Source organism: Canis lupus, chromosome 37, assembly GCF_048164855.1.
Source record: "Canis lupus baileyi chromosome 37, mCanLup2.hap1, whole genome shotgun sequence".
In the NCBI taxonomy this organism is placed as follows: Eukaryota; Metazoa; Chordata; class Mammalia; order Carnivora; family Canidae; genus Canis; species Canis lupus.
In genome coordinates this window covers 23,904,044-23,930,248 of record NC_132874.1, presented here as the reverse complement: position 1 = coordinate 23,930,248, position 26,205 = coordinate 23,904,044, and the positions used below count along the sequence as shown (strand labels likewise).

The window sequence follows — 26,205 nt, the reverse complement described above, 5'->3', positions numbered from 1 at the left end:
ATGTGTTCTTTAATATATGAGTTTCCACACATGACTTTGCCAAATTCATCCCTGACAAAAATATTTGCATATTAACGCAATCTTACTGCAACTAAATGGAAAAAAAAAAAAAACCTGTTGAGTTATGAAGAGAAATTTCAAAGCACACTTGGTTGTTCTATCTGAAGAAGGCAAAACTGCAACCCAGTGAGTCATATGTAGCACCTAAATATGTAGGTCACATGTTTACCTTGTAAACCTGAGGGCTCATTCCTTCCCTGAGCCCCAAGAACAGCCCCTGCCACTGCATTTACTATGTTCCAAGATGCCTTTGGGGGCAACATCTCTGCCTCTTCCATGACAGCCTCCGTGACACTGCAAGAGACCTCTGAAGAGCCAAAGCTGATTTCCTCTACAGGGTCCTGCAGTGAGCTAATTCCTAAAATCCTTCCCAAATTCAAACTTTAAAATTATCCACATTAATGTCCTACTGAATTTTAGTTTCCATTATAAATGCTATAAATTTTAACTTCAGAAAGCAAAAAGTAAATTTAATGTCTTTACATGTATATTTACATCTATTTCCTAAAATGTATATTTAAAGGGAAGAAAAGCCAAATCCCCAAAAAAAGTTAACTAAATCTGCACTGTTTAAAGAATGAAGTAGTAATTTCAGGTTTCCTGGACCCAACCCTAACCCTCCACAGCAGTTCTGTGTCTTACATAGAGAATCTTCTAAGATTTCCAGTTGGGGATCCCAATGATTTGCCTTTTAAAAGAATTCTTTTCAAAACACTCCCTTGTTTTTAGCAATTAACAGTAACAGTATGTTAATAATATAAACTTTTTATTATGCTTAAACAGTTAAAAATCTGTATGTTCAAATGTCAATAAACATTAAAAGACAACATAAGAAAATACCATATAAGCTAAAATAATTCAAAAGTTTCTAAACTAGTCAAAATAGAAAAATGGATGACACTGAAATAGCCTCCACAGGCCATGAAAAGCTGAAATAAAAAAAGAAACAATAGGGGCAGTTCAGTATTTATTCCAATTTCTATGTCTCTGTTTCAAGGTCTATATTTAAATGCAGAAAAGCAAAACTCTCTGAAAAATCCATTATGTATTATGTATTATCACTTCCCCTCAAAAACAACCCCCAAAATCTTTCCATTCACCCTTGAGAAATTCACTCAATACTTTTTGCCCCAATAAACCTGGGGTTGACCAACCAGAAAAACAAAGTCGAAAGCATTCAGAAGCTCCCCAAATCTTTTTTTTTTAAGCTCCCCAAATCTTGATTTCAGTTTCAGCTTCCCAAGTTAAAGTAGAAACAACACAACAATAATTTGAATATTCCTTCCAAGCACAATGAGAGACTAAAGACAGCTGCCCAAACAGCTGGAAGGATTAACTGGGGATCCTGACTCTACTAGCTGCTGCTGACATTCTTTAGGAAGCAGGAGAATTGCCTAAAGAGTCTGCCCAGAATGTCAAAGAAGTGATTAAAAAAATGAAATCTCAATCAAAGAACAACCTAATGCTTACGGAACTCCTCTTATGGTGCTCAATATCAAATGCATACCAGGAAGGACAAAGTATTAGAAAGTACAGTAACTCTAAGTTCTTCCAGACAGCCCTAGTTTCCAATATTCAGCCCCACTCTAGATCAGATAGTCCTGAGATCATGTGTTCCACCTTGGAGTCCAGAAAAAAATAATGACTGCAGGCCAGAAAATTTGTATTTGAGTTCTGAGAATCATACAAGTGAATAATTCTTTTAATAGCACAATATTCAGTGGTGGTTCCCAAATCAATAGACTAATCCTAATCCATGACACATGTATAACCCTTTCTTTGACAAAATGAGAAAAATGATCATACTAAAGTAGGTCACAGAGCAAAAGATATATAATTTGATGATTGTTTCTTATGCTGACCACATATCCTTCTTACATTTTAGTGTGTAAAATGTCTTTTTTTTTTTTTTTTTTAACTAAATGACTGGTGGCAGATAGGAATTTGCTATTCTTGAGGTTCTTACCTTCAAAAAAGAACCTGGCCACCATTTATCAATATCAAGTTTCTATCTGTCAATAAAATCTTAAAATCTGGGAGCTGATAACATTCAGGACTATTCACTCATTCTTCTAGATGCAGAAAGATAAGAACACCTTATCCTTGATTCCTGATGCCACTTCTGAAACACAAACAAAAACATTCTCTTTCTTTCTTAGCACTCCTCACCAAGAAACGGACTTAAACCACCCTCATCAAAGCACATCAAAGCCTCACTGGTGTGATCTACTCACATGCACTCTTGGGTTTTTAGGAGGCTTCAAAACTCAAAAAAGAAACAATAGGGGCAGTTCAGTGTTTATCTGGTTGCTCTCTTACTGACCACAGCCTCACCCACCATCATATACTATCGATTTCCACCCTGGAATCATGTATAGATCTTACTGGCACACCATACAAATAAACCATTCTGCAGCCAACCGAATCAGAAATGTTTTAAAGCTACTGTGCAGACAAGGAGCTGAGAAACTTCACAACCAGAACTCCCCAGAAAATCACAAAGCAGAACATGTTCCACGAGGACAGCACTGCGGCAGGCGGAGACGACAGCCTTGGCACGGCTAGCACCCTTCGGGACAGCCTTCTCCAGCCACTGGTCCTGTCCATGCTGTTACCTCCCCGCCTTAGCTCCTTCCATGACCGCAGTCTCTTACTCCACTGGCTCTCACTCTGAAAAGAACCTATTTCCCTTCTATCAGGAAAAACAAAAACTTTCACTGACCTGGATGCCCTCAATAGATAAGAATCTATATCTAGTTCTTCTCAACCAAATCTTACAAAATTGTTACCCACACCCGCAGCCCCCTCCCACCTCCAGCCCCACCGTGCAACAACTCTGTATGTGATTGCTGCTCCCTTCTTAACTCTATTGAAAACCGCCAAATGATTTCTTGTTACTAAAACCAAAAAGCCCTTTCTCAGCCCCAATTCTTCCTGACCTCCCTTGAAGCATTTGCAATACAAAGCCTCCTTATTCAAAAATCAGCTCCGCAATTCCACTCCAGGAACTATGTCCCGGAGAATTAACAATAGGTGTCCAAACAGATCTTGTACATGAATGTTCAATACAGCATTATTTGCAGAAGCCACCTGTTTGCAAAAGGTGGAAACAGTCCATATGTCCTAGAGGAGATGAGCAGGAAAACCAATGTATGGGAAAAAATACTGAATGGGTACTGGGTTTCCTTCTGGGGTGATAAAAACATTCTGGAACTAGTGGTAATGGCTGCACAGCATTGTGAATGTACTGAATGTCGCTAATGGTAAATTTTGTAATTCCTGTGTTTTACCACCTACAACAAACACTCTGTCCCACCCCCAAGTCCATCCTATGACTCTGTACCTGTTCTCTGTTCTCTCTCCAGCACTACCTCTTCCCCCTCCTCTAATCCTGATGTATAAACATTTCTCCATCATACCCTCATTTCTTCCATCTCCACATGCTCCCTTTCAGAGAGACCATATCTATAGCCATAGCAATTCAACTGTCTACTCTAAGAAAATAACCACAGCAAGATTTGCAAACTTTTTCATGATAATGCCGGATAGTAAACATCATAGGCTTTTGCAAGCCACACAGTCTGTGTTGCAGCTATTCAACTCTGTGGATGCAGCCATAGACTGTAAGTAAAGGAAAAGATATGACTGTGTTCCACTGAAACGGTATTTACAAAAACAAGCAGCACCTACACTTGGCCCACAGGCCGTAGTTTCTCAATCCTCGCTCTAAAGTATGACATATTGCATTCCCATGTGCAGTGCTTCTTTTATGCAGTAAATACTTCATCCAGGACTTTTACAAAGGAGATATTAACTCCGGACATCACTCAATAAATATTTACTGAGAACCCATCATGTTCCAGGCACTGTGTTAGGGACACTGCAGTGATATACAGTCTTCCTTATGGACACTAATTCAATGTCCACACTGGCACCAACCCCAGAAATAACTGCTTCCCCTCCCCCTCAGTGTCCCCAATCCAACAATCCAATGAGTAGGTAAATCCTTTGATTCTCCTCATATAACTTTTTTACCATCTCCTTCCTATCTACTGCACCCTAGTCTTATGTTAAGTGCTCTGAAAATATTTCTTGAGTGAATGAATAACTATTCCTTTAGTTCAGATTCTTATCTCCCCATACCTGTACTAAGAAAATAAGTAGTCCTTCTTCCTCTAGCTGCCTTTCCAACTATTTTGTCTACTGCCTCCTCCTCCAATCAATATCCTAAAACACCCTCTGTCATATCACTTCTCTATTCAAAAACTTTTGATGGCCTCTTACTACTTCATGAATGAAGCTCAAACCCTAGGGTTTAAGCTCCAAGGCTCATCCTAATTCCATCCGTCATCGATTATGGTAGACTAACCTCCACTATTTCCACATGGCCTCTACATGTGAGTCAAATAACATGATCGGCATCCCTGGGACAAATTTTGTGCCTTTCTCCCCACACCTTTGGTTATGCCTCTCTGTCCAGAAAAGTCTATCATCTTAAAGTCCTGCCATCTTATAGAGTATATAGTTCAGAAGCACCTTCTCAGTAAGGTTCTTCTTTATTTCCCCAACCACAGTCCTGTCCCTGGATAAGTATAACACATACTTACACTGCTCATGTGGCTTTTCTGCTACCCTGTCTTACAGCTATTTCAGCACGTGCTGTGGTAATATGTTAGTTCTCCTCACGTTTAGGTATCTATTGCCGCATAAACAATATTATCACAAATTCAGTTCCCTAAAGCACCACATTCCTATTAGCTGACATTTTCTATGGGTCTAAAGCCTAGGACATTTAGCTAGGACTTCTGCAAGGCTACAAGCCAGGTGTCAGTACCATTCAAAGCCTGAGAGGATAGAAGGATCTGCTCTATTTGTTGGCAGAATTCGAGGATCAAAGGCTTTAGATTTCTTGCTGGCTACCACCCAGAGACTCCCTCATCGCCTCGATGTCACCCATAGTTCCCTACCAACACGGCCACTTCCATCCTCCAAGCCAACAAAGAACAATTCTGTTTTTAGATAACGATGATGATGATGATGGCAGAACAGTTTCATCATTTGGAGTATACTGTTATAAATCTCATACACAGACTTACCACAAAGCTCAGTGTTCAATATTTATTTGCTGAAATGATACATTAATGCTCCTTGTTAGGTAAGTTTCTTGAAAACAGGGACATTTTGTATTCTCCATAATACCAAAGGAAGGAGTATGTTATTTACCAGAAGACACTTAAATATATTTGTTGGAGGAACAACACATGGGTGTCCACTCTCACCAGTGTTATTTAACATAGTACTGCAAGTTCTAATCTCAGCAATCAGACAACAAAAAGAAATAAAAGGCATCCAAATCAGCAAGAAAGAAGTCACACTTTCACTCTTCACAAATGACATGATACTCTATGTAGAAAACCCAAAAGACTCCACCAAAAAGTTGCTAGAACTGATACACGAATTCAGTAAAGTTGTAGGATACAAAAATCAACCTATAGAAATCCGTTGCACTTTTATACACCAATAATGCAGCAGCAGAAAGAGAAATCAAGGAATGCATCCCATTTACAATTGCACCAATAACCATATGATACCTAAGGAAAAAATCTAAGCAAAGAGGTAAAATATCTGTACTCTGAAAACTATAGAACACTTATGAATGAAATTGAAAATGACACAAAGAAATGGGAAAACATTCCATGCTCATGGGTTGGAAGAACAAAAACATTGTTAAAATGTCTATACTACCCAAAGCAATCTATGCATTTAATGCAATCCCTACCAAAATGCCACCAGCATTTTCCACAGAGCTAGAACAAACAATCCTAAAATGTGTATGGAACCACAAAGACCCCAAATAGTCAAAGCAATCTGGAAAGAGAAAAGCAGGGACACCTGGGTGGCTCAGTGGTTGGGCATCTGCCTTCGGCCTAGGGTGTGATCCCGGAGTCCCAGGATCCAGTCCCGCAGCAGGCTCCCCTGCTGTGTCTCTGCCTCTCTGTGTGTCTCTCATGAAAAAATAAATAAAACTGTGAGAGAAAAAAAATGAGAAAGAAAGAAGCAAAGCTGGAAGCATCACAATTCCAGACTTCAAGCTCTATTACAAAGCTGTAATCATCAAGACAGTATGGCATTGGCACAAAAACCGGTACATGGAACAGAATAGAGAACCTAGAAATAGACTCTCACCTCTATGGTCTACTAATCTTTGACAAAGCAGGAAAGAACCCCCAATGGGAAAAAGACAGTCTTCAACAAATGGTGTTAGGAAAACTGGTCAGCTATGGGCCGAAGAATGAAACTGGACCACATTTTTATGCCATACACAAAAATAAATTCAAAATGGATAAAAGACATAGATGTGTGAGAGGAAACCATCAAAATCCTAGAGGAAAACACAGGCAGCAATCTCTTTGACCTCAGTTGTCACAACTTCTTACTAGACATGTCTCCAGAGGCAAGGGAAACAAAAGCAAAAATGAACCTTTAAGACTTAATCAAGATAAAAAGCTCTGCACAGCAAAGGGAACAATCAACAAAACTAAAAGGCAATCTTCAGAATGGGAGAAGGTATTTGCAAATGACAAAGCTGATACAGTGTTAGAATCCAAAATCTATAAAGAATTATCAAACTCAATACCCAAAAACAAATAATCCAGTTAAGAAATGGGCAGAAGACATGAATACACATTTTTCCAAAGAAGACATAAAGATGGCTGAGACATGAAAAGATGCTAAAGTCACTCATCATCATGGAAATACAAATCAAAACCACAATGAGATATCACTTCACATCTGTCAGAATGGCTAATATCAACAGAGGAAACAACAGATGTTGGTGAGGATGTAGAAAGAGGAACCCTCTTGTACTATTGGAGGGAATGCAAACTGGTACAGTCCCTCTGGAAAACAGTATGGATGTTCTTCAAAAAGTTAATTGAACTATCCTAAGATCCAGTAATTGCACTACTGGGTATTTATCCAAAGAAGACAAAAACACTTACTCAAAGGGATACATGTACCCCTATGATTATAGCAGCCGTATTTACAAGATCCAAGATATGGAAGCAGCCCAAGTGTCCATCAACTGATGAATAAAGAAGATGTAGCATACAGAAACACACACACACACACACACACACACACACACTGGAATATTACTCAGCTATAAAAAATAATGAAATCATACCATTTACAATGATGGAGCTAGAGTGTATTATGCTAAGTGAAAGAAGTCAGAGAAAGACAAATACTGTATGATTTTACTCACGTGTAGATTCCAAGAAACAAAACAGATGAACACAGGAGGTTAAAAAGAGAGAGTTTGGCAAGCCATATAACAGATTCTTAACTACAAGGAAAAAACTGATGTTTGATGGAGGGAGATGGGCTGAGACATGTGCTAAATGGGTGATCGGTATTGAGGAGGGCACCTGTGATAAACACTGGTTGTTATATGTAAGTGATGGCTAAATTCTACTTCTGAAACTATTATTGCACTAGATGTTAACTAAAATTTAAATAAAAACTTGAAACAAAAAAAAAATATTTGTTGGATAGTTAAAAGTATGCAAAGATATCCAAGATGATGTAAATGAACAAGAGCTAGAACATGAAGGGATGGTAGAATTGAGGACAAATATAAATAGGCAAAAGCAAGAGAGAAAAGAGAATTCCAAATAAGTAAAAGAGATGGACAAACACATGATCTGTGTATTAGTTTCTTACTGCTGGTGCAACGAATCCCCATAAAACTAGTGACTTAACACACATTCATTATCTTATAATTTGGTAAGTCAGAAGTCTGACATGGATCTAAAGGGCTGAAATCCAAGTGTCAACAAGGTTCAGTTCCTTTCTGGATACTCCAGGGAGAATCCATTCCTTCATCTTTCTTAAGTTTCCAGAGGCTACACTCATTTCTTGGCTTATGGCCCATTCAAAGCCAGGAATAGTCAGTCAAGTCTTTCTCATGATGCCATCTCTCTGTTTCTGACACTTCTCCCCCTCTCACCAATTTAAGGACCCTCATGATTATATTAGACCCACATAAATAACCCGGGAAAATCTCCCTATCTCAAGACCCTTAATTTAACCACATCTGCAAAGTCCCTTTTGGCATGGAATTATGTTATGAATAATGAAGTCCTTTGTCTCTGACCCAGGAGCATCATGTCTTAGGCCCTCATCCGAGGAACTGTAGGAGGCTCACTTGCTAAATCTTGTTATCATGTGATAACATACTCACAGGATCCAGGGATTAAGATGTGAACATCTTGGGTTGGGGTGGTAGGTATTACCCTACCTATCATAGTCTGTTTATGGAACAGTAAAGATGTTCAGTGTGGAGTAAAACACTGGTGACAGAAAGTAGAAGGAAATTAAATTAAATTAAATCTAGTAGACTATAAAAATCCAGAAGACAGAGCCAAAAAGCCTGGAGTTATTTTGGTTGACAATCACTAGCCCCAAGACACTGGCAAGTCACTTAGTGACTCTTAAGTCTTGGTCACTCTTGGTCTTGGTCATCACATCCGTAAAATGACAATAATACTTGCCCTGCCTGCCTCACAGAATACTATTAAGAACAAGAGAAACAATTTTTTAAAATGGTTTGAAAACAAATTAATATACAAATGTAAGCTTTTATAACTGAGATAAGAGTGAAGCAAAGTTACACACCAGCAGTTTAGAACAGCAAGCCGCACTGCTTCATTCCAATAGCCCTTTGATCTTGCTGAGCAATCATGAGGCCTGACTTACTTAGAAAAAAGGATTCCTTGAGTGCAAAAATCATATTCTCTGACAAAACATGCAAGTTGCTAGGATACATTCTGATGATAACATCGAAATTCATAAAAATCAAAACAAGACTTAGGGAACCTTTAAGGAAATCTGAAAAGACTCAGGGTTTCTGATCTTTAGGAAAGGGCTTATTACCACACAGTAGGCACTAGATAAAGATTCTCATAAATGATAGGAGTAATCCCAAAGTGAAGCTGAAAATTTAAAATAGGTATGATTTTAAAACGAAGCAGGAAAGAGCATTAAAAATAATGAAAGAAGTTTACTTTCACTCCATAAGTAAACAAAAATGAGTGATGGCATTTGTTCACATAAGGGCCCAATGAGGAAAAGAAGGTTCTAAGCTAATAGAGTTAGAACTATCCAGTTGGGATCACAGTCAGTGGAAATATGGATGTGGGCTCTTCCCAAAGGTTGGAAAAATGTTCTTTTTTTAAAAAAAAAGTTTAAGTATTCTCTACACCCAATGTGGGACTCAAATTCATGACCCAATATCAAGAGTCACATGCTCTTTCAACTGAGCCAGCCAGGCACCCCAGAAAAATGTTCTTCTGAGTTGGGGTTCTTCAGGCCAACTGAGATAAATTATATTAAATTTATTCAATGTTTCACCACACTACCCACTATTATACATAAAATATAAAATGCATTCCCCAGGAGCAAGACACATTCACCCACTTTATGCTAAGCACCTAAGTCCAGGTTATCATTCTGTACTTCAAAAAGAAAGGTAAAAGAAAGTGGAGATCCAAAACAAAGTTCAAGCTTCCCATGAGATATATGGAGAAATAAGGAAAAAACTCCTCTAAGCTGTCAAACTGGTGAGTTTCAGTTAACAGAGTAAACAGTGTTGAGAGGCAGTTCTTCATGGGTCTCACCTGTTTCTGCATGCCTTACAAGCAGACCTACGGACAGTGTTTGTTCAGTACTATCTTTGCAAGGATATTTGTAAAGTAGGTTGCCTTTTAAGATGAGTATGTTCTCTCTCTCTCTCTCAAAGAGAAGGTTTGCTATCTAGAAAAACAATGTCTTTCTCCCAAGCAAATATTAGGCAGATCTGCCAGCAGCACCCTTATAAAAGACTAGGGTTCTCCAAACATAGGGCTTCTCAACTATGATGCCCACCTATTGCATTTGCAACATCCACCTAAATCTACCACCTTTTTGCCCCCATGGGCCTTGGGAGGCCAAGAGGATCTGAGGCAGACAGAACTGCTGCAAACATGAAGTTCGTGCAGCCTCCTCTGTTATAAATAATGAAGTCCTTTGTCTCTGACCCAAGGAGCATCACGTCTTAGGCCCTCATCCGAGGAACTGTAGGAGGCTCACTTGCTAGCCCACAAGCAGGGTGAATCTCAGGCCTCTCTCAATTCATGACAAACTGTGGTTCCCATTCTTTCTCCCGGACTCGGTTCACTGCAACAGGAATCTATGCCACCCTTGCAGGTCTCTTGCAAGCAAAGATTACATTTTGAGAGATTCCACTTTAAGCTAAAATAAATATGCTTAGTTTTCCAACACTGGTCACCAAAAAAATATTACGATGCCCTACACCGATCTGTAAAATTCTAATTCATAATTTTTAAAGAGCAAATGTAAAAATATAGTTTAAAAAAAGGAATAATGGAAAATCAACTACTTTTGTGAAAAGTTATAAAACTACAATGCTCTTCTAAGAAACAGGAAATCATATTATGATAATTTTCTAAAAGACTGCTAGAAGTGCAAATACAAGGTTTTTTCACTCTGCATTAAGGAACATGCTTCTATTATATGCGACTGAACAATTCATTTCAGCATTATAATGAAATCCAATAGTCAAACACATACTATATAATCAAGTTCTCATGGCACAATTTCCATGTGTAATTATGAAGTATAAACACTTTATATAAATACTTAATAATACTTAATACTTTTCCACCTTTGAAGTTAAAAATAAGTCATATGAAAGTCAGAGAAAGAATCCCCTAAAATGTACATGTCATGAAATTCTTAATAGACACAGCATGAACAGTCTGAAAGATAAGGCACCCTTCGCAAAATTCCTTCATATAAAATCATCTAACTTCAATTCTGCATAACACAGTTCTATGTAACTGAGCATCAAAACAACATCCTAAAAGCAGAGTCATTTCAATGAATGCATTTATATACACAATTGTGTTACTATTTATGGTAAGTCACAAGATTTGGCAGGAAAACCATTTACTGGCTTGCCAAAGACTAAGTTTGGCACACTGGTGCCCCACTGCCAAGAACATTACCGGTAATTAGCTTTCTATCCCACATGATTATCTTCCAAGTATGCTTCACTCAGTCACTGCCCATGTACTGAGCTTGTATGGAAATGGTTAATGGAACAGAGCACCTTGCTTCCAATTCATCTGGAAGTGTGAGATTCCCAAAATTCTTCTTTCTTTAATGCTTTATTTATTCATGAAAGACACAGAAAAAGAGAGGCAGAGACATAGGCAGAGGGATAAGCAGGCTTCATGCAGGGAGCCCGATGTGGGACTCGATCCCAAGTCTCCAGGATCATGCCCCGGGCCAAAGGCAGACACTTAACCACTGAACCATCCAGGCCTCCTCCCAAAATTCTTTATGGAAAGAAGAAAGGAACAACAAGCTAAAAGTTGGAGGGATCTTGGGTAAAAACATGACATTAGGAAAACTTAAATAGATAAATAGGGAGGGAAAGCCGGAATATACTGGAATAACCTAGTTAACTTCAATCATGAAACTAAAAGGAAAAATGTTAGTTTTGATGCCAGATAGTTGGAAGCTACAGAAAATTCTGAGGGATGAGCGAGAGTACTGGTGACAAGTACAGATCAGCAGCATGGACACATGAGGGCTTTCCCACTCCACGGATGCTGTCCAGGTGGTTATAAGAGACTATGCGGCCATGATCTCTCACCTGCACCCCAAGCTTATTTTTTTTTAAAGATTTTATTTATTTATTTATTCATGAGAGACACACAGAGAGAGGCAGAGACACAGGCAGAGGGAGAAGAGGGCTCCCCACAGGGAGCCTGATGTAGGACTCGATCCCAGGACCCCGGGATCATGCCCTGAGCTTAAGGCAGACGCTCAACCACTGAGCCACTTAGGCACTCCCAAGCTTATATTTTAAAAAGCTTACAGGTTATATGAACTTGCTCTCACCTCAAATTCAAAAGGAAGAAAACTAATTTCACTGTCTTCCCCAGAAAACTGGCTTTCTTTCCTAGTAACTGCATTTCTGGCCAACCAGCCAGTCTCCAAAATTAAAATAGCCTTGAGATCTGTAACTCCTGCCCTTGCATATTCCCTATACTTAACTGATCACAAAGTCCTGTTGTCCCTTTGATTCCCTTTACTTCTCCACAACCAACACTGTTTACATCTATATTCTCATAATTACAAGACCTAGGTCTTCCTGCCTCTGTTTTGTCATTCAAATTCATTCTGTATTATCTACATCAAACTGCATTCTCAAAACACTTCTCCAACCTTCTCTCATGCTTCCCAATATTGAGAACTTATTATACATAATAATTTATTATAGTGAATTATTTATTATATATAATAATAAGTATTATTATTTCAAAAACAGTGTGTGTTTGGTATTGTGTGAGGTATAATTATAATCATAATATGCAATCCGCATATCAATTTGTAATGTGGGTATAATTAACTGCATTTTAAAGAAGAAACTAAGGTTCAAGTTTATTAAGTAACTCACTTAGGGATACTCAGCCAGTAAATGGCAGATATTTCTAAATGTACTTTTTTTTAAATGTACTTCTCTTCAAAGTAGGATTTGAGCCCCAGTTTCAGACTTACACAAGGCTGAGCTCTTTCTGTCACATTACAATGTCTCTGTGTCCTACTGATTTATTTCATCAAATCTAAGCACTTCTGCCTTTGCTAAAAGCTGGAAATAGAGCTTCTACGATGGAAAAATAAGCATGAAAATAGTAACATCTTTAACCATCCTTCGCTGAATACAAGACTCGGCAAAAGAGTTCTATGTCATAAAGAATAAAGTAGTATATAGGTAGTCCTTAAGTAGCTCTCCTTTCTACGAGAAGGCCTCACAACTAATCCTGCTAACTACAACAGCATTTATAACCAGAAACTTCCAAGGTAAGTGATGCTCAATAAGTCTATTGAACTAATGATACCTCAGAGTATTTTTATTTAAGGAAAGATCTTCTTGTGATTCTGTGACTTATTTATTACTGTCATACTACTTAACATGCTGTAAAATTACTTGTTGCCAACCAAACTATCATCTCTTGAAGACAAAATCATGTCCAGCTTCCTGGTGCCTATATCTCCAACACCTACCTCAACACAGAAGAAATCTCAGCAAATATTTACTGGATGAATAAAACACCAACTATTAAACCCTAAGCTCAAAATATAGATAATAAATAATAGAAATTTAAAAATCCTTCCTCATCAAAAAAATCACTTCATTTCATATAACCTAAAAGGACAGCTCAGATTTTTCACTTTAACCATACAAATTCTGACAAAATACAATTACCATATGAATTTCTTTTTAGTTCACATGTTTAATTATAAACTCACTGAAGTTAATAATTCATTTTGGTTTTTTTAAATTTGTTTTTATTGAAGTTCGATTGGCCAACATGTAGTATAACACCCAGTACTCATCCCACCAAGTGTCCCCCTCAATGCCCGTCACCCAATCACCCCATCTCCCTGCCCACCTCCCTTCCACAACCCTTGGTTAGTTTCCCAGAGTTGGGAGTTTCTCATGATTTGTCTCCCTCTCTGATTTTTCCCCCTCAGTTCTCCTCCTTTCCCCTATAATTCCTTTTACTATTTCTTATATCCCCCATTTGAATGAAACCATATAATGATTGTCCTTCTCCGACTGACTTACTTCACTCAGCATAATACCCTCCAGTTCCATCCACATTGAAGCAAATGGAGGGTATTCATCGTTTCTGATGGCTGAGTATCTACTAACTAATATCTACTAACTAATAAAAAAGACCACATCTTCTTTATCCATTTCATTGTTTTTAAACAAATTCTCATATTGGCCTTACCTTTAAACTGCTTAAAAATAAGATATTCTTATTTATTTATTTATTTGAGAGAGAGAGAGCACACAAGCAGGAGGGAGGGGCAGAGGGAGATGCAGACTCCCCACTGAGCAGGGAGCCCAAATTAGGGGGGGGAGGGATGCTCAATCACAGGACCCTGGGATCAAGACCTGAGCCAAAGGCAGACACTTATGTGACTGAGCCACCCAAGAGGCCCTAAAAATAAGATTCTCTTTACACATAATCAACTGTAATTTAGTGTTCAATCCTAAAGTCATAGCACTTTACACTCTGAACCAGTTTGAGAGATGATCAAATAATCCCTTCACAATAAGGATTAAGAAACAGACTCAGAAAAAATTAAGACTATCAAATTAACTAGTGTTAAATAAAACCTAGCCTCTGATTCTCAGTTCCATGCTCTTTCCTCAGTTGGTCAATTAGTTACATGTAATGTAAAGACATAAAAAACCTTTCCACCACATAACAGTCTTTGATCAAAGTAGGACAGTACTCAAGACATCTTATTTCCAATTTTGCCAACCTTCCTACCAGAACCACGATCACAGTTCAAAAGATTGAGTGCAGTCCACTGCCCACAATCCTCTTACACAGGTAGATAAGACTGGCTCCCAGATCTGCTTACACAATCAGTCTGTAAGACTGACCTGATGTCTAATCTGTTGGCCTTGCAGTACTTTTTAGCCTTGTGGTTGATTCCAAATACTATGGAACTTTCTGCCTCTGATAGACTCCCCATGCAAAAAGCAAGGCTAGATATACCTTCCTCATTCAGCTTTCTTTGCTGGAATTCAAGTAATTTTTTATTATTTTTTTAACACTGTGAAGAGAAAGTCCATTCTAATAATGGGGTAAACATCCCTATTATGTGCCAGAATTATTTTCTACTTGCTAAAATTACTCTTCCAACCTGACAGCACAGGTAAATAACTTGCCCAAAGTCATGCAGCTTGTCAGTAACTAATCAGTAATTCAAACACAAGTTGGGCTAAAAATCTAACATTCTCCTTGTTACAAGACAGAGCCCCAGTCTTCAGAGAGTTTGCAAGATTAGTCATCAATGTAGGCCCTCCAAAGCACTAATTAAAGATATGACAGCACATGACACAGCTAATAAAATAAAATGAGAGACATCTAATATAGGGATTAGTACAGGCTTATTTTCCACCTCTCCACAACTGCAAAAAAACTCTTGAATATGCTTTGGTTTTGTTTTGTTTTGTTTTGTTTAAAGATTTTATTTATTTACTCAGGAGAGAGAGAGAGAGAGGCAGAGACATAGGCAGAGGGAGAAGCAGGATCCCTGCAGGGAGCCCAGTGCGGAACTCGATCCCGGGACTCCAGGATCACGACCTGAGCCTACGGCAGACTCTGAACCGCTGAGCCACTCAGCCGCCCAAATATGTTTTGTTTTTGAAATCTGATATACAACTTATTTATCTCTCCTTAGAATGTATTTGTTGATACTAATTACAAACTTCATAGAAAATAAAAATTAATGGGATTTACAATTCAGATCTAACTTTGCAAACATGACTAGAGTGATCTTTGGACAATAAATTTAACCACTATCCTCCTTGGGGATAATAAGAAAACTGCATCACAGAAGTGCTCTGTTGCTTCAGTAATAAATATAAACCCTGTGAACAGTGCCTGGCACAAAGTAGATGCTTAATACGTGTTCATTATTGCAATTACCATAATTATCATGACCATCAGCATCATCTAGAACACCAATGTTATAAGGATGGTCATTTTTGTCATTATGTTCATTGTTGTATCTCCTAGTGCCTGACACATAACTGCACTAAAACATTTCGTGAATACATTAATTATGATCACTAGTACTTCTATTACTAAGTAGAGGATGATTCACATCAAAATGTAATTGCCTCTGGGAGAAAAGATAAATTAAGCATGAAAAAAATTGCTACCTGGAAATTGAGAAGTATGAAATTGAGAACTGGTAGTAGCCAAATACAATGCTACTGGAAGAGAGAAGAGGGGAGCAACTCTCAATTCAAGAAAGCATCTATTCAGATTAAACTAATCCACCAAAGAAAAGTTAACTCAAAGTATTTGCTAAAATCATTTTGCAGGCCAAAACATTTTCAGGTTTAAATCAGGCTTCCCAAAAAATAAATAAATAAATAAATAAATAAATAAATCAATCAATCAATCAATCAATCAGGCTTCCCTGTTCATAACAGAGTAGAAGAATCTAGAATAGAGGACTTCTGAGTCTCTGAAGGAAAATCTAATCTGGACCTTGATAGCAAGGACAATCCCCACAATATAGAAAGGAAAAGCAGTATTAGATAAGAGAAAAAAAAATGTATCTAAGGACACAACAAATGAACTGAGAACTATAACTCTCAAATCTGTGTGCAGGTAGAAGGATCCTTGGGAACAAGTTGTAGCAGCCACACAGGCAAGCATCTCAGCTTCTCAACCTGCCTCTCTCCATCATATTGAAAACTCAGACTATCTGGGGCACCTGGGGGGCTCAGTGGTTGAGCGTCTGCCTTGGGCTCAGATTGTGATCCTGGGGTCCTGGGATCGAGTCCCGCATCAGGCTCCCTGCATGGAGCCTGCTTCTCCCTCTGTGTCTCTGCCTCTCTGTGTCTCTCATGAATAAATAAATAAAATCTTTTAAAATAAGAAAAAGAAAATTCAGACTATACATGTGTTCATCAGAGCTTACAGACAAGCTCTCCGGGCACAATTTCATCCAGACAAGCCATCACCCAAGCTGCAGCTCCCAGAGACCTACCTGCTTCTGAGAATCCTATTAATTGGCTAATGACCCTTCTTGGCCCTCCACTGGAAGGTTTATGGGCAGGGAGAAGCACTTTGCTCTAACCATTTTCATCTCTTACTGAAAAGTATCTTAGAGAACTAAAAAGAACACTAGGGAAAGGAGCCATCAGAATCCTTCAAGAGACCTCAAAGAATGTAGTGCTCACCCCCATTCCCCACTCCTGCTCCAGACTTTTACTAAGATACAAACACTAATAATGTTAACATCACCTAATGAGCATAGTAAGGCACCAATCAAAATATATAGCAGTCTTTAAAAACAAACATCTTGAGAACTGTGAATTTCTGGAGTTTGTCAACAAACTTCTGTGAACTTATGCAGTTTGTCAATTGCCCAACAAAGATAGTCTGATGATACAAGACAGAGGTCCTGAGGAAAAAAAACTAGTCCACTAAGGGTTCTAAGGCAAGTTTGAAATTTTCCAAGTCTGTTTCCTTGTTTAATATAAGATGTACATTAAAAATTTGTACCACCTGGGGTTAAATGAGATAACCTGTTTTTTTTTTTTTTTTTTAAAGAAAGATTTATTTATTTATTTTGGGGGAGAGGAGCAAAGCTGAGGGAGAGAGAAACTTAAGCATACTCATGCTAAGCATCAGATGCGGGGCTTCATCTCAGGACCCTGAGATCACCACCTAAGTCCAAACCAAAAGTCAGATACTTAACCATCACTCAGGAGCCCCTAAATGAGATAATTTATGGAAGGTTGCTTGGTACGTTGCATGGCACATAGTAATCATCTATCAATGTCAATAATTTTTTTTCTGTACCATTACCCCAAATAATTACCTACTAAGTATCCAGAAGACATTTTGCCTCACTCTTTAAAATTTACAGACAAATAATTTTTGTTTAGTGGTAACTTTTACTTAACAAAAGTTTAGGAAAGGCTGCTTCAGAGGACAGGCAAGTTGAGAACTCTATACCTTAAAGAGCCATTCAGGATCACAAAAACAATTAAGTGTACTTTCAGTTTATCAAGAAATTAAGTCAGTTAGCTAACAAAAGTCACTGTCAATTTCAGCCTTGGGGTCCTGAAGCCAAACATGAAGATGTGCAGCACGGAGTTTTCCTGTGTCATGAGTAGATAAGGTAGCACTCAATAAGTCTGAGGGCATCGAAGGCAAACTACCAGCTTGGGACAGTATACAATCCTGAATGAACAGTGAATGTCTAAGGTCTCTAAAGAACAGGGATCCCTGGGTGGCGCATCCCTGCCTTTGGCCCAGGGCGCGATCCTGGAGACCCGGGATCGAATCCCACATTGGGCTCCCGGTGCATGGAGCCTGCTTCTCCCTCTGCCTGTGTCTCTGCCTCTCTCTCTCTCTCTCTGTGACTATCATAAATAAATTTAAAAAAATAAAAAATAAAAAAATAAAGAACATGTTGCCTAACATGAAAAAATGCTCAATATCACTGATCATCAGGGAAATACAAATAAAAATCACAATGAAATATCAACTCATACTTGTCAGAATGCCTAAAATCAAAAAGACAAGAAACAGCAAGTGTTAGCTGGGATGTAGAGGAAAAAGGACGCTTATGCACTGTTGGTGTAAATGTAAATTGTCGTAAACAGTATAGAGGTTCTTCAAAATGATATGATCCAATAACTCCACTACTGGGTATTTACCTAAACAAAACAAAAACACTAGTCTGAAAAGATATATGCATCCCTATGTTTATTGCAGCATTATTTATAATAGCCAAGATATGGAAGCAACTTGGTATCCATAGATACACAAACAGACAAGAAAGATATAGCGTGTACACACACACATACATACACACACACACACACACAGGAATATAATGCAGCTATTAAAAGGGATGAGAGCTTACCATTTATGACAACATGGACGGACCTAAAGAGTATAATGTTAAGCAAAATAAGTTAGAGAAAGACAAATACCATATGACTTTACACATATGTGGAATCTGAAAACCAGAACAAATGAATAAACAAACAAAAAGCAGAATCAGACCTATAAATACAGGGAACCAATTGATAGTTGCTAGAGGGAAGAAGGATGGGCAAAATGGGAAAAGGGAAGTGGGAAATCCAGGCTTTCAGCTCTAAAATAAGTCCCAGGAATAAAAGGCACAGCATAGACAATGGTATTGTAATAGTGTTGTAGGGTGACAGATGGTAGCTACACTTGTGGTGAACACAGCATAGAGAGAAGTTTAACCACTGTGTTGTACACCTGAAACAATGTAACATTGTGTATCAATTACATTCAAATGAAAACAATGTGTTATCTAAAGTTAACCTCTTTCAAAAAAATAAATAAATAAAAAATAAAAATAAATAAAGTTAACCTCTTTCTTTAGTCCATATAATCTTTATTAATTTCCCTTTAGGGCACCCCAGTGGCACAGCGGTTTAGAGCCACCTGCAGCCCGGGGTGTGATCCTGGAGACCCAGGATCGAGTCCCACGTCGGGCTCCCTGCATGGAGTCTGCTTCTCCCTCTGCCTGTGACTCTGCCTCTCTCTCTATGAATAAATAAATAAAATCTTTAAAAATAATAATAATAATAATTTCCCTTTATAGATCCAATAGAAAAGATTCCTATTTAATTACCCTAAGCCTCTCAAACTCTTTGCAGGGTGCAAATATTTTGTTAAAATATGATGTTAAATGATACATAAAGTTACCTTGACCTTACATATTGAAAGAGATTTCATTACTTATTCAGGTGCATATTTATTATTATTCAACTTTCTAGAATACTATAATATATACTTTATTACTACATATAGGTTTTACTTCAATTTTCCTGGTTTAAAGCAGTCTCTCTTATTAGCAGAAGACAGTGTGATGACAATGATACAGAGAAGACTCTGGGCTTTTAACCCCAACACTACCACTAATTTGCTGTGTGACCTGAGGAAATCATTCTTTCTCAGTCTTCTTTCTTCCTCTACATAATAACTGTAATTTAACTCCAGTTCTAAAATCCCAATATATACACCAAAGGAATAGGTTTCAAATTTAGTGGTAAATATGCATATAAAAACAGTAGGAAATCCATCACACAAAACTGGACATGTTGCTTTTTTCCCCTAAAATGAACATATTCCAAGTCCCCTAAATCTAAAATTATAACAAATCATTTTATCTCTTAAACTGCAAATAGTCTATCAAGCATATACCATTCAATTCTGCCCAATATCTTGACAATGTCTTGCTTCTACCCAACCAAAAAGGAACACATCATAACATTTTATTCTCATTTCCACAGTCATCTGTAATTTCCAGGCAAGTCGTCTGCAACACAATAAACATCAACTGAACTGAAGATTAATTTAATTATCAAACATTTTGAATACCTACCCTGTACCAGTTATACTAGACATAGGGGATAAATGATTAAAACACTTTTTTCCTATCCTCATGGAGCCACAAACCTGTAAAGACATAACACATGTGCCACCACTCCCTCTCCCAGGCAGACATCACTAACCAATTATGGGCTTCTCCCTTAAACTGGAAAAAGCCATGGCTCCAGGATTCCATGTAGCCATTACCAATCAAATGGGATAGTTTTAATAGACCTCATCACATTTCACTAAATCTCCATTTACATAAGTGATTCTTACACCTATTGGAATGTAGAAATTTGTGGGAAAATGACTATGGATTAGAAAGCAAAACCAAAAGAGGTAACTTCCCATTTATCTATTATAATTCAGTTGAAGTATTATCTAAAAGGAGTTAAGGAAAACTGTGGAAAAAAATGGTATTTCCTGTCAATTCTCAATTACCATTTTCTAATATGCTAAATTAACTCTTAAATGAAGAACATAAAGCCTGAAAGAGCCAACTGAGTCTAGGTAATTAGGTCATCCAATTTACATGTTTTCTATAAAGGCCAAGATTCTTTCATAGAAGCTAGAGTATGCTCAAAAAAAATTAATAAAAGTAGTGAAAATAAAAAATAAGGCCATAAAAACAAAATTCTGAAACAAAATAATGCGGCTTAAAGAATCTGGCCTTGAAAACTCCAAGTGTCTTTCATCTAAGCAAGACTTACCAAAAGGGTGTTATCTTCCAACCACAGACAAGTTAACTCTTCTTGACCATAACTATTTAAAAATAAATGCTTTATGTTCCATATGTCATGATGCAGAAATCTGGAGCCTAGAATTGGTATTTGCTTAAATGTTTGGCCAGATCTAAATCACTTCCCAAGGAAAATCTAGGCCAACTTAAAGGTGAGAAGGACCCCACTATGTCAAGTACTTCCACTTTTAAAACACCACTATTAACCTACAGTCAACATACCTGACAAAATAATCTACAGTTCCAAACTGCCTGCCCTCTTGGCAGAGACCAGCATGAAATTACAGATAGTAAAAAATATTTGTTTAAAAAAGGGAAAAATCCACAAACACTAACACTTCAATTATCTTAGTCTCTATCTACCAAAAGGTATGCTTTTGCCATCCATTAGGGAGTGATAAAAGTGTCCTAGGAGAGAACTGTCTTCTTTAAAAAACTACTACCAAGCACATTGTGCATCATGTTGTACTGCTGTCTAAAGTTATTTCTTGAAGAGCGTCGTACTAATAAAAAGTTTGACTCATCTATCTACTTTGTCTTGACTCGCAGGAAAGTCAAAGCTGAATTTTATGTCCACCTTGACAGCAGTTATTCTTAGCTTTGGGTTTTGGTACACTACCTCCACCTTCCTATTGCCTTAACTGCACACTCCTGTTTGGAGGGGTTTTGGCTTTTGTTTTTTGGGGTTTTTTTTTTTCATTCTTTGAAATGAAATGACATTCTAATGGTCCAATGATGTGCTTTTTATTGATGCCATTTCAGAAACTTTTTAGAAATGAGAAATAGGTATAAAGAATTTAATAAATTATATTCCCTCCATTATTATTACAATGTCCTCACTGTCCCCCAAACTCTCCCTTCTCTGCATTGTACATGCTGTTCAAACCAATACAGTCCCTGCTATTTCTAGCATTCAATGACTTCTCCCAGAATCCTAAAGTTGGATAAACCACTCATTTGGCCCTTAATACACTCGTAAAATACTACTTCCCTGCTTGTACAGTCCTACCTCACCACGCGTACAACACTATAATAGCGCTTCACTACTTGTGTTACGCTACTTCCCTGCTTGTACAATACTACTTCACTGTTTGTACAATACTACTTTACTACTTGCACAATACTACTTCATTCCTTGTACAATACTACAATACCACTTTACTACTTCTCCAGTACTACCTCACTAACATACTTGTACAATACTACTTTTTTCATGTGCATGGTCTTAGGTTCCTCAAAGACTGTAATTTCCTAGTGGGCAATGAGTATATCTTACATATCGTTATATTCACACCAGCATCAAAACAAGCCTTGTACCCTGCAGAAACAGAGTAAAGATGTGTTGTTAATAAGAGTAAGTCAACATATCTAAAACCCCACTAAGTAAAACTACATGGGAGATCATATGCGGAAACGTTTCTATCTTAAAGCAGTTTACAAACCAAAGAACTAAGATTTGTAAATTACCCACATAGTCAACAGAGATTGCATATGGTAAATACAAAGAAAGTTCCTGGAATGGCTGCATTTGGCAGGATTAACCAGAGTATATAGAGGCTTTTAGCTGAATGAAAAGGAGTAAGCCCTGTGAAAGCATTTAGCCACAAAATGAATCCAATGAAGTACAAAGAGATAGTAGTCAAGGAAGAGCAAGAATAGTTCCATATGTGTAGTAAAGAACCATAAGTATCATTAAGATAATGGAGGTGAGCTCTGGGGATGGCTGGTAAAGGGCCTAGAGACAGCAAAGCAAAGCCTAAGCCTGGTTTTCTTTAAGGGGAATTTAATAAGGTAAAAACTTTAGAAAATAGTTCACAATTACTGTATCAAGAATAGACAGGAGGGAGAAAGCTAGGATATGAAGCCTGGCAGTAAATACTAGAGATGTATAGCAGACAGGTCACCAAGGCTACCTGCCCTCATTCTCCAGGAGGAATTTGGGACAACCCAGTAAGAGCCAATCATAGCACAACTGCCATGAATATCCTAAGGGGGCAACGGTATCTACCTCACCTTCTTGAATCTGAGGCCTCTCCTTAAAGTAAAACAGTCCCTTTTTCACTTTCTCTCACTCTAACACACACACAGAGACATATTTTAACGCGTGCTGTTTACCACAGAAGCGGCATTAACAAAAGGGCTCTAAGTAAGTCCTTGGTTCAAACCTCAGCACTGACACTCGCTGGGTGTACACTTCCAGGGAACATACTTAACCTTACTTAGGCAGGTAAAAACTGGGAATAAAAATGGAGGGATCCCTGGGTGGCGCAGCGGTTTGGCGCCTGTCTTTGGCCCAGGGCGCGATCCTGGAGACCCGGGATCGAATCCCACGTCAGGCTCCCGGTGCATGGAGCCTGCTTCTCCATCTGCCTGTGTCTCTGCCTCTCTCTCTCTCTCTCTGTGACTATCATAAATAAATAAAAAATTTAAAAAAATGGTACCTGCCTCCAAGGTAGTGACATATAAAGTGTTTAGCAGAGTGAATAGCTCAGTAAGCTCTCACCGAATATTATTTTTTAAATGGACAATAATGTATGGATTTTCAGACCTCTTGTATTAACTTCACAGTCCTCTGGAGATCCTTGACACCCAGGGTGGGAGTCACTGTCCTAGAAGATAAATAGCAGAGCCGTAAATTCCATTAGCAAAGGATTTATGTGCAGCTACAGAGTTCAGCACTGTGCCAGGGGTACAGAAGCCAACACAACAACCCAACATGGAAAGGGACAATGCAGAGGGTAAATGGAGGAAAGAGGAAAGTACTGGTGCCGAAGGGTAAAAGGAGCCTGAAACTCAAGCAGGAGTTGTGTTGTTTTTTTTTGTTTGTTTGTTTTATTTTTATTTATTCATGAGAAACAGAGAGAGAGAGAGAGGCAGAGACACAGGCAGAGGGAGAAGCAGGCTCCATGCAGGAAGCCTGATGCAGGACTGGATCCGGGCTCTCCAGGATCACGCCCTGGGCCAAAGGCAGGTGCCAAACTGCTGCGCCACCAGGGCTGCCCCAAGCAGGAGTTTAAAGGTGGAAATGAAGTGGTGAGCCAAAGACCTCTGGTTAAGGCGTAGCATGCTAAACATGTGCTTAAGGAAGACTCCTCTGTGGCAGCCTATGGGGCACCCCTGCACCTCCATCAGCACTCAGTACCCAGTGGATGGCTGTGTCCAAAGCTCTAAATAAGGTCCCACTTCTGCCCTGCACGGATTCATAGTGCTGGTCACTTAAATCGGTATAAAAGCCATACCAACAGAGTTGCATGAACAGCTTAACTAATGTCTTAATGGTGCTAAAAAAATAAATAAATAAATAAAAATCTCTAACCTTCAAAAATTCATATAAGCTTAGTAAACGACTGAGCTTCAGATCCAGTCTAAGAAGTTGGAAAAAAGGAAATCAATCATGCACAGAAGAGTCCTCAGCATTAGAGGGGGAAAAAAAAAAGTATGTTGGCTATTACCTGAAAGCATATATATATATATATGTATATATATATATATATATATATGTATGTATATATATGCCCTTGCCTCGATGTCATGGTTCACCTCCTCAACCTCAAATCCTGGTCCTATCCTATCCACCTCTTCCAGCAGTTTTCTTTCTTTCTTTCTTTCTTTCTTTCTTTCTTTCTTTCTTTCTTCTTTCTTTTTTTTTTTAAGATTCTATTTATTTATTCATGAGAATACACAGAGAGGAGAGAGAGAGAGGCAGAGACATAGAGGGAGAAGCAGGCCCCATGCAGGGAGCCCGACGTGGGACTCGATCCCGGGACTCCAGGATCACACCCCGGGCTGCAGGCAGCGCTAAACCGCTGAGCCACCGGGGTTGCCTTTCCAGCAGTTTTCAAACAAAAAAAAATTTTTTTAATTTAATTGTCTTAAACAAAGTAAGGTTAATAAGCAGAGAGTAATCAGATATGCAGTGGCTGAGGTTGTCTAATATGCTTAGACTCTACATCTGGCCGACTCCAGCCTCTCTTGTAAGGCTGCATCGCTTTGCGAGCAGGTTTGAATCCCAACCAGACTTTGACTTTCGGCGCATCCAACTCCCCATGCCTCATTTTCCACGTCTACAAAGTGGAGGTCAGAAGAAAAAAAAAGGTGGGGGGGGGGGGCCTTCAAAGAGTCCGCTTGCAAGAACCAGAGGAGTCACTATGAAGTCAAGGGAGGGATGCCGACGCAGCACGTGCCCGCCGTGGGTGCCTGCCGGGCGGGGTGGGCCTGCCCCCCGGGGATGTCCTCGTCCTGTGCACGGGGACGCGCGGGCGGAGTCCTTGCAGCAGCACCTGGGCCCACCTGCTGCGGTGCCCCTGGGGGTCAGCCGTCGGGGACAGCCGGGCTCGGGCCGCCCAGGGGCCCCCACGTGCAGGGCCGCCCTCCTCCTGCTCCTGCTCCTGCTCCCGCTCCTCCCCGCGCTGCAGCAGCTGCCCTCGCCTTGGAAGCAGCCCTGGGCTGGCGCTGGGCCGCCGCTGGACACGCCTGGAGGTGCTGCCGCCGGCCGCAGGAGCCCGGGGCCCAGGTCTGCAGGCGCGCTTCTCAGACACCAGCGCTTCCTGGTCTTGCTCGTCGGGTCCGGAACCCTGGGGGCGGGGGGCACCAGGCAGCGCGCGTCCCCTCCTCCCAGGCAGCCGCAGGTGGGCGGAGAAGCGGGGCAGGCCTCACCTGCGGGCGCACCTGGGGCGCGGCCAGGTGTGGGAGCCCGCGACCCCGCGACCCCGCGACCCCGCGACCCCGCTGCCGCCGCGCCGGGCACCTTCCGGGACGCGCAGCACGCGGTTCCTGCAGGGCGGGCAGCCGGCGCGGGGCGCACACGTGCCCGGGCAGCAGGCCCCGCCGCGGCACTCACCTGGCCCGTGATGCCGGTGATGAGCGCCACCCTCCTGGCCTTGCCCAGCTCGCCGTCCCCGGAGCCCCGCGCGCCGGCCGCCTGGGCCATGTCGTCCTGGAGGGCGGAGGCCGGAGGCCGCTGCAGCCCAGGGCCGGGGGTGCCCGCGCTCGAGTCTCCGCGCCCGCCGACCAAGGAGCGCCGCGCCGCCCGCAGCCACAGTCTGACAGGGGCGCCCGGAGGCCGGGCGGGGAGGGCGGGGAGGCCGGGGGGGCGGGGAGGCCCGGGGGGCGGGGAGGCGGGAGGGGCGGGCCCCTGCGCGGCGGCGGCGGTGGCGGGGCTGCGGGCTCGCGGGCGCCGCGTCATCCGCGTCACCCCGCGACGCGCCCGCGGCAGGCCACGCCCCCGCCCGCGGCAGGCCACGCCCCCGCCGACCCGCGCAGCGCGCCACGCCTCCTCCGCCGCCGGCCGCGCGGGCAGGACCCCGAGGGAAGAGCGCGGAGGGAGGAGCGGGGAGGAGGGAGGAGCGGGAGGGAAGGAGGAGCGGG

The 26,205-nt window shown here is 40.4% G+C and overlaps 1 protein-coding gene across 1 annotated transcript in view; it reads right to left on the bottom strand.

Moving 5' to 3' along the window:
* Positions 1–25,928, bottom strand: part of GMDS (GDP-mannose 4,6-dehydratase) — a 574,889-nt gene extending 548,961 nt beyond the window's left edge. Inside the window, exon 1 of the mRNA XM_072814020.1 lies at positions 25,679–25,928. Within this exon, the coding sequence (XP_072670121.1) occupies positions 25,679–25,768 (90 nt within the window). The 5' untranslated portion in view covers positions 25,769–25,928. The remainder of the gene's footprint in view (positions 1–25,678) is intronic.
* Between the last annotated feature and the right edge of the window lie 277 nt (positions 25,929–26,205).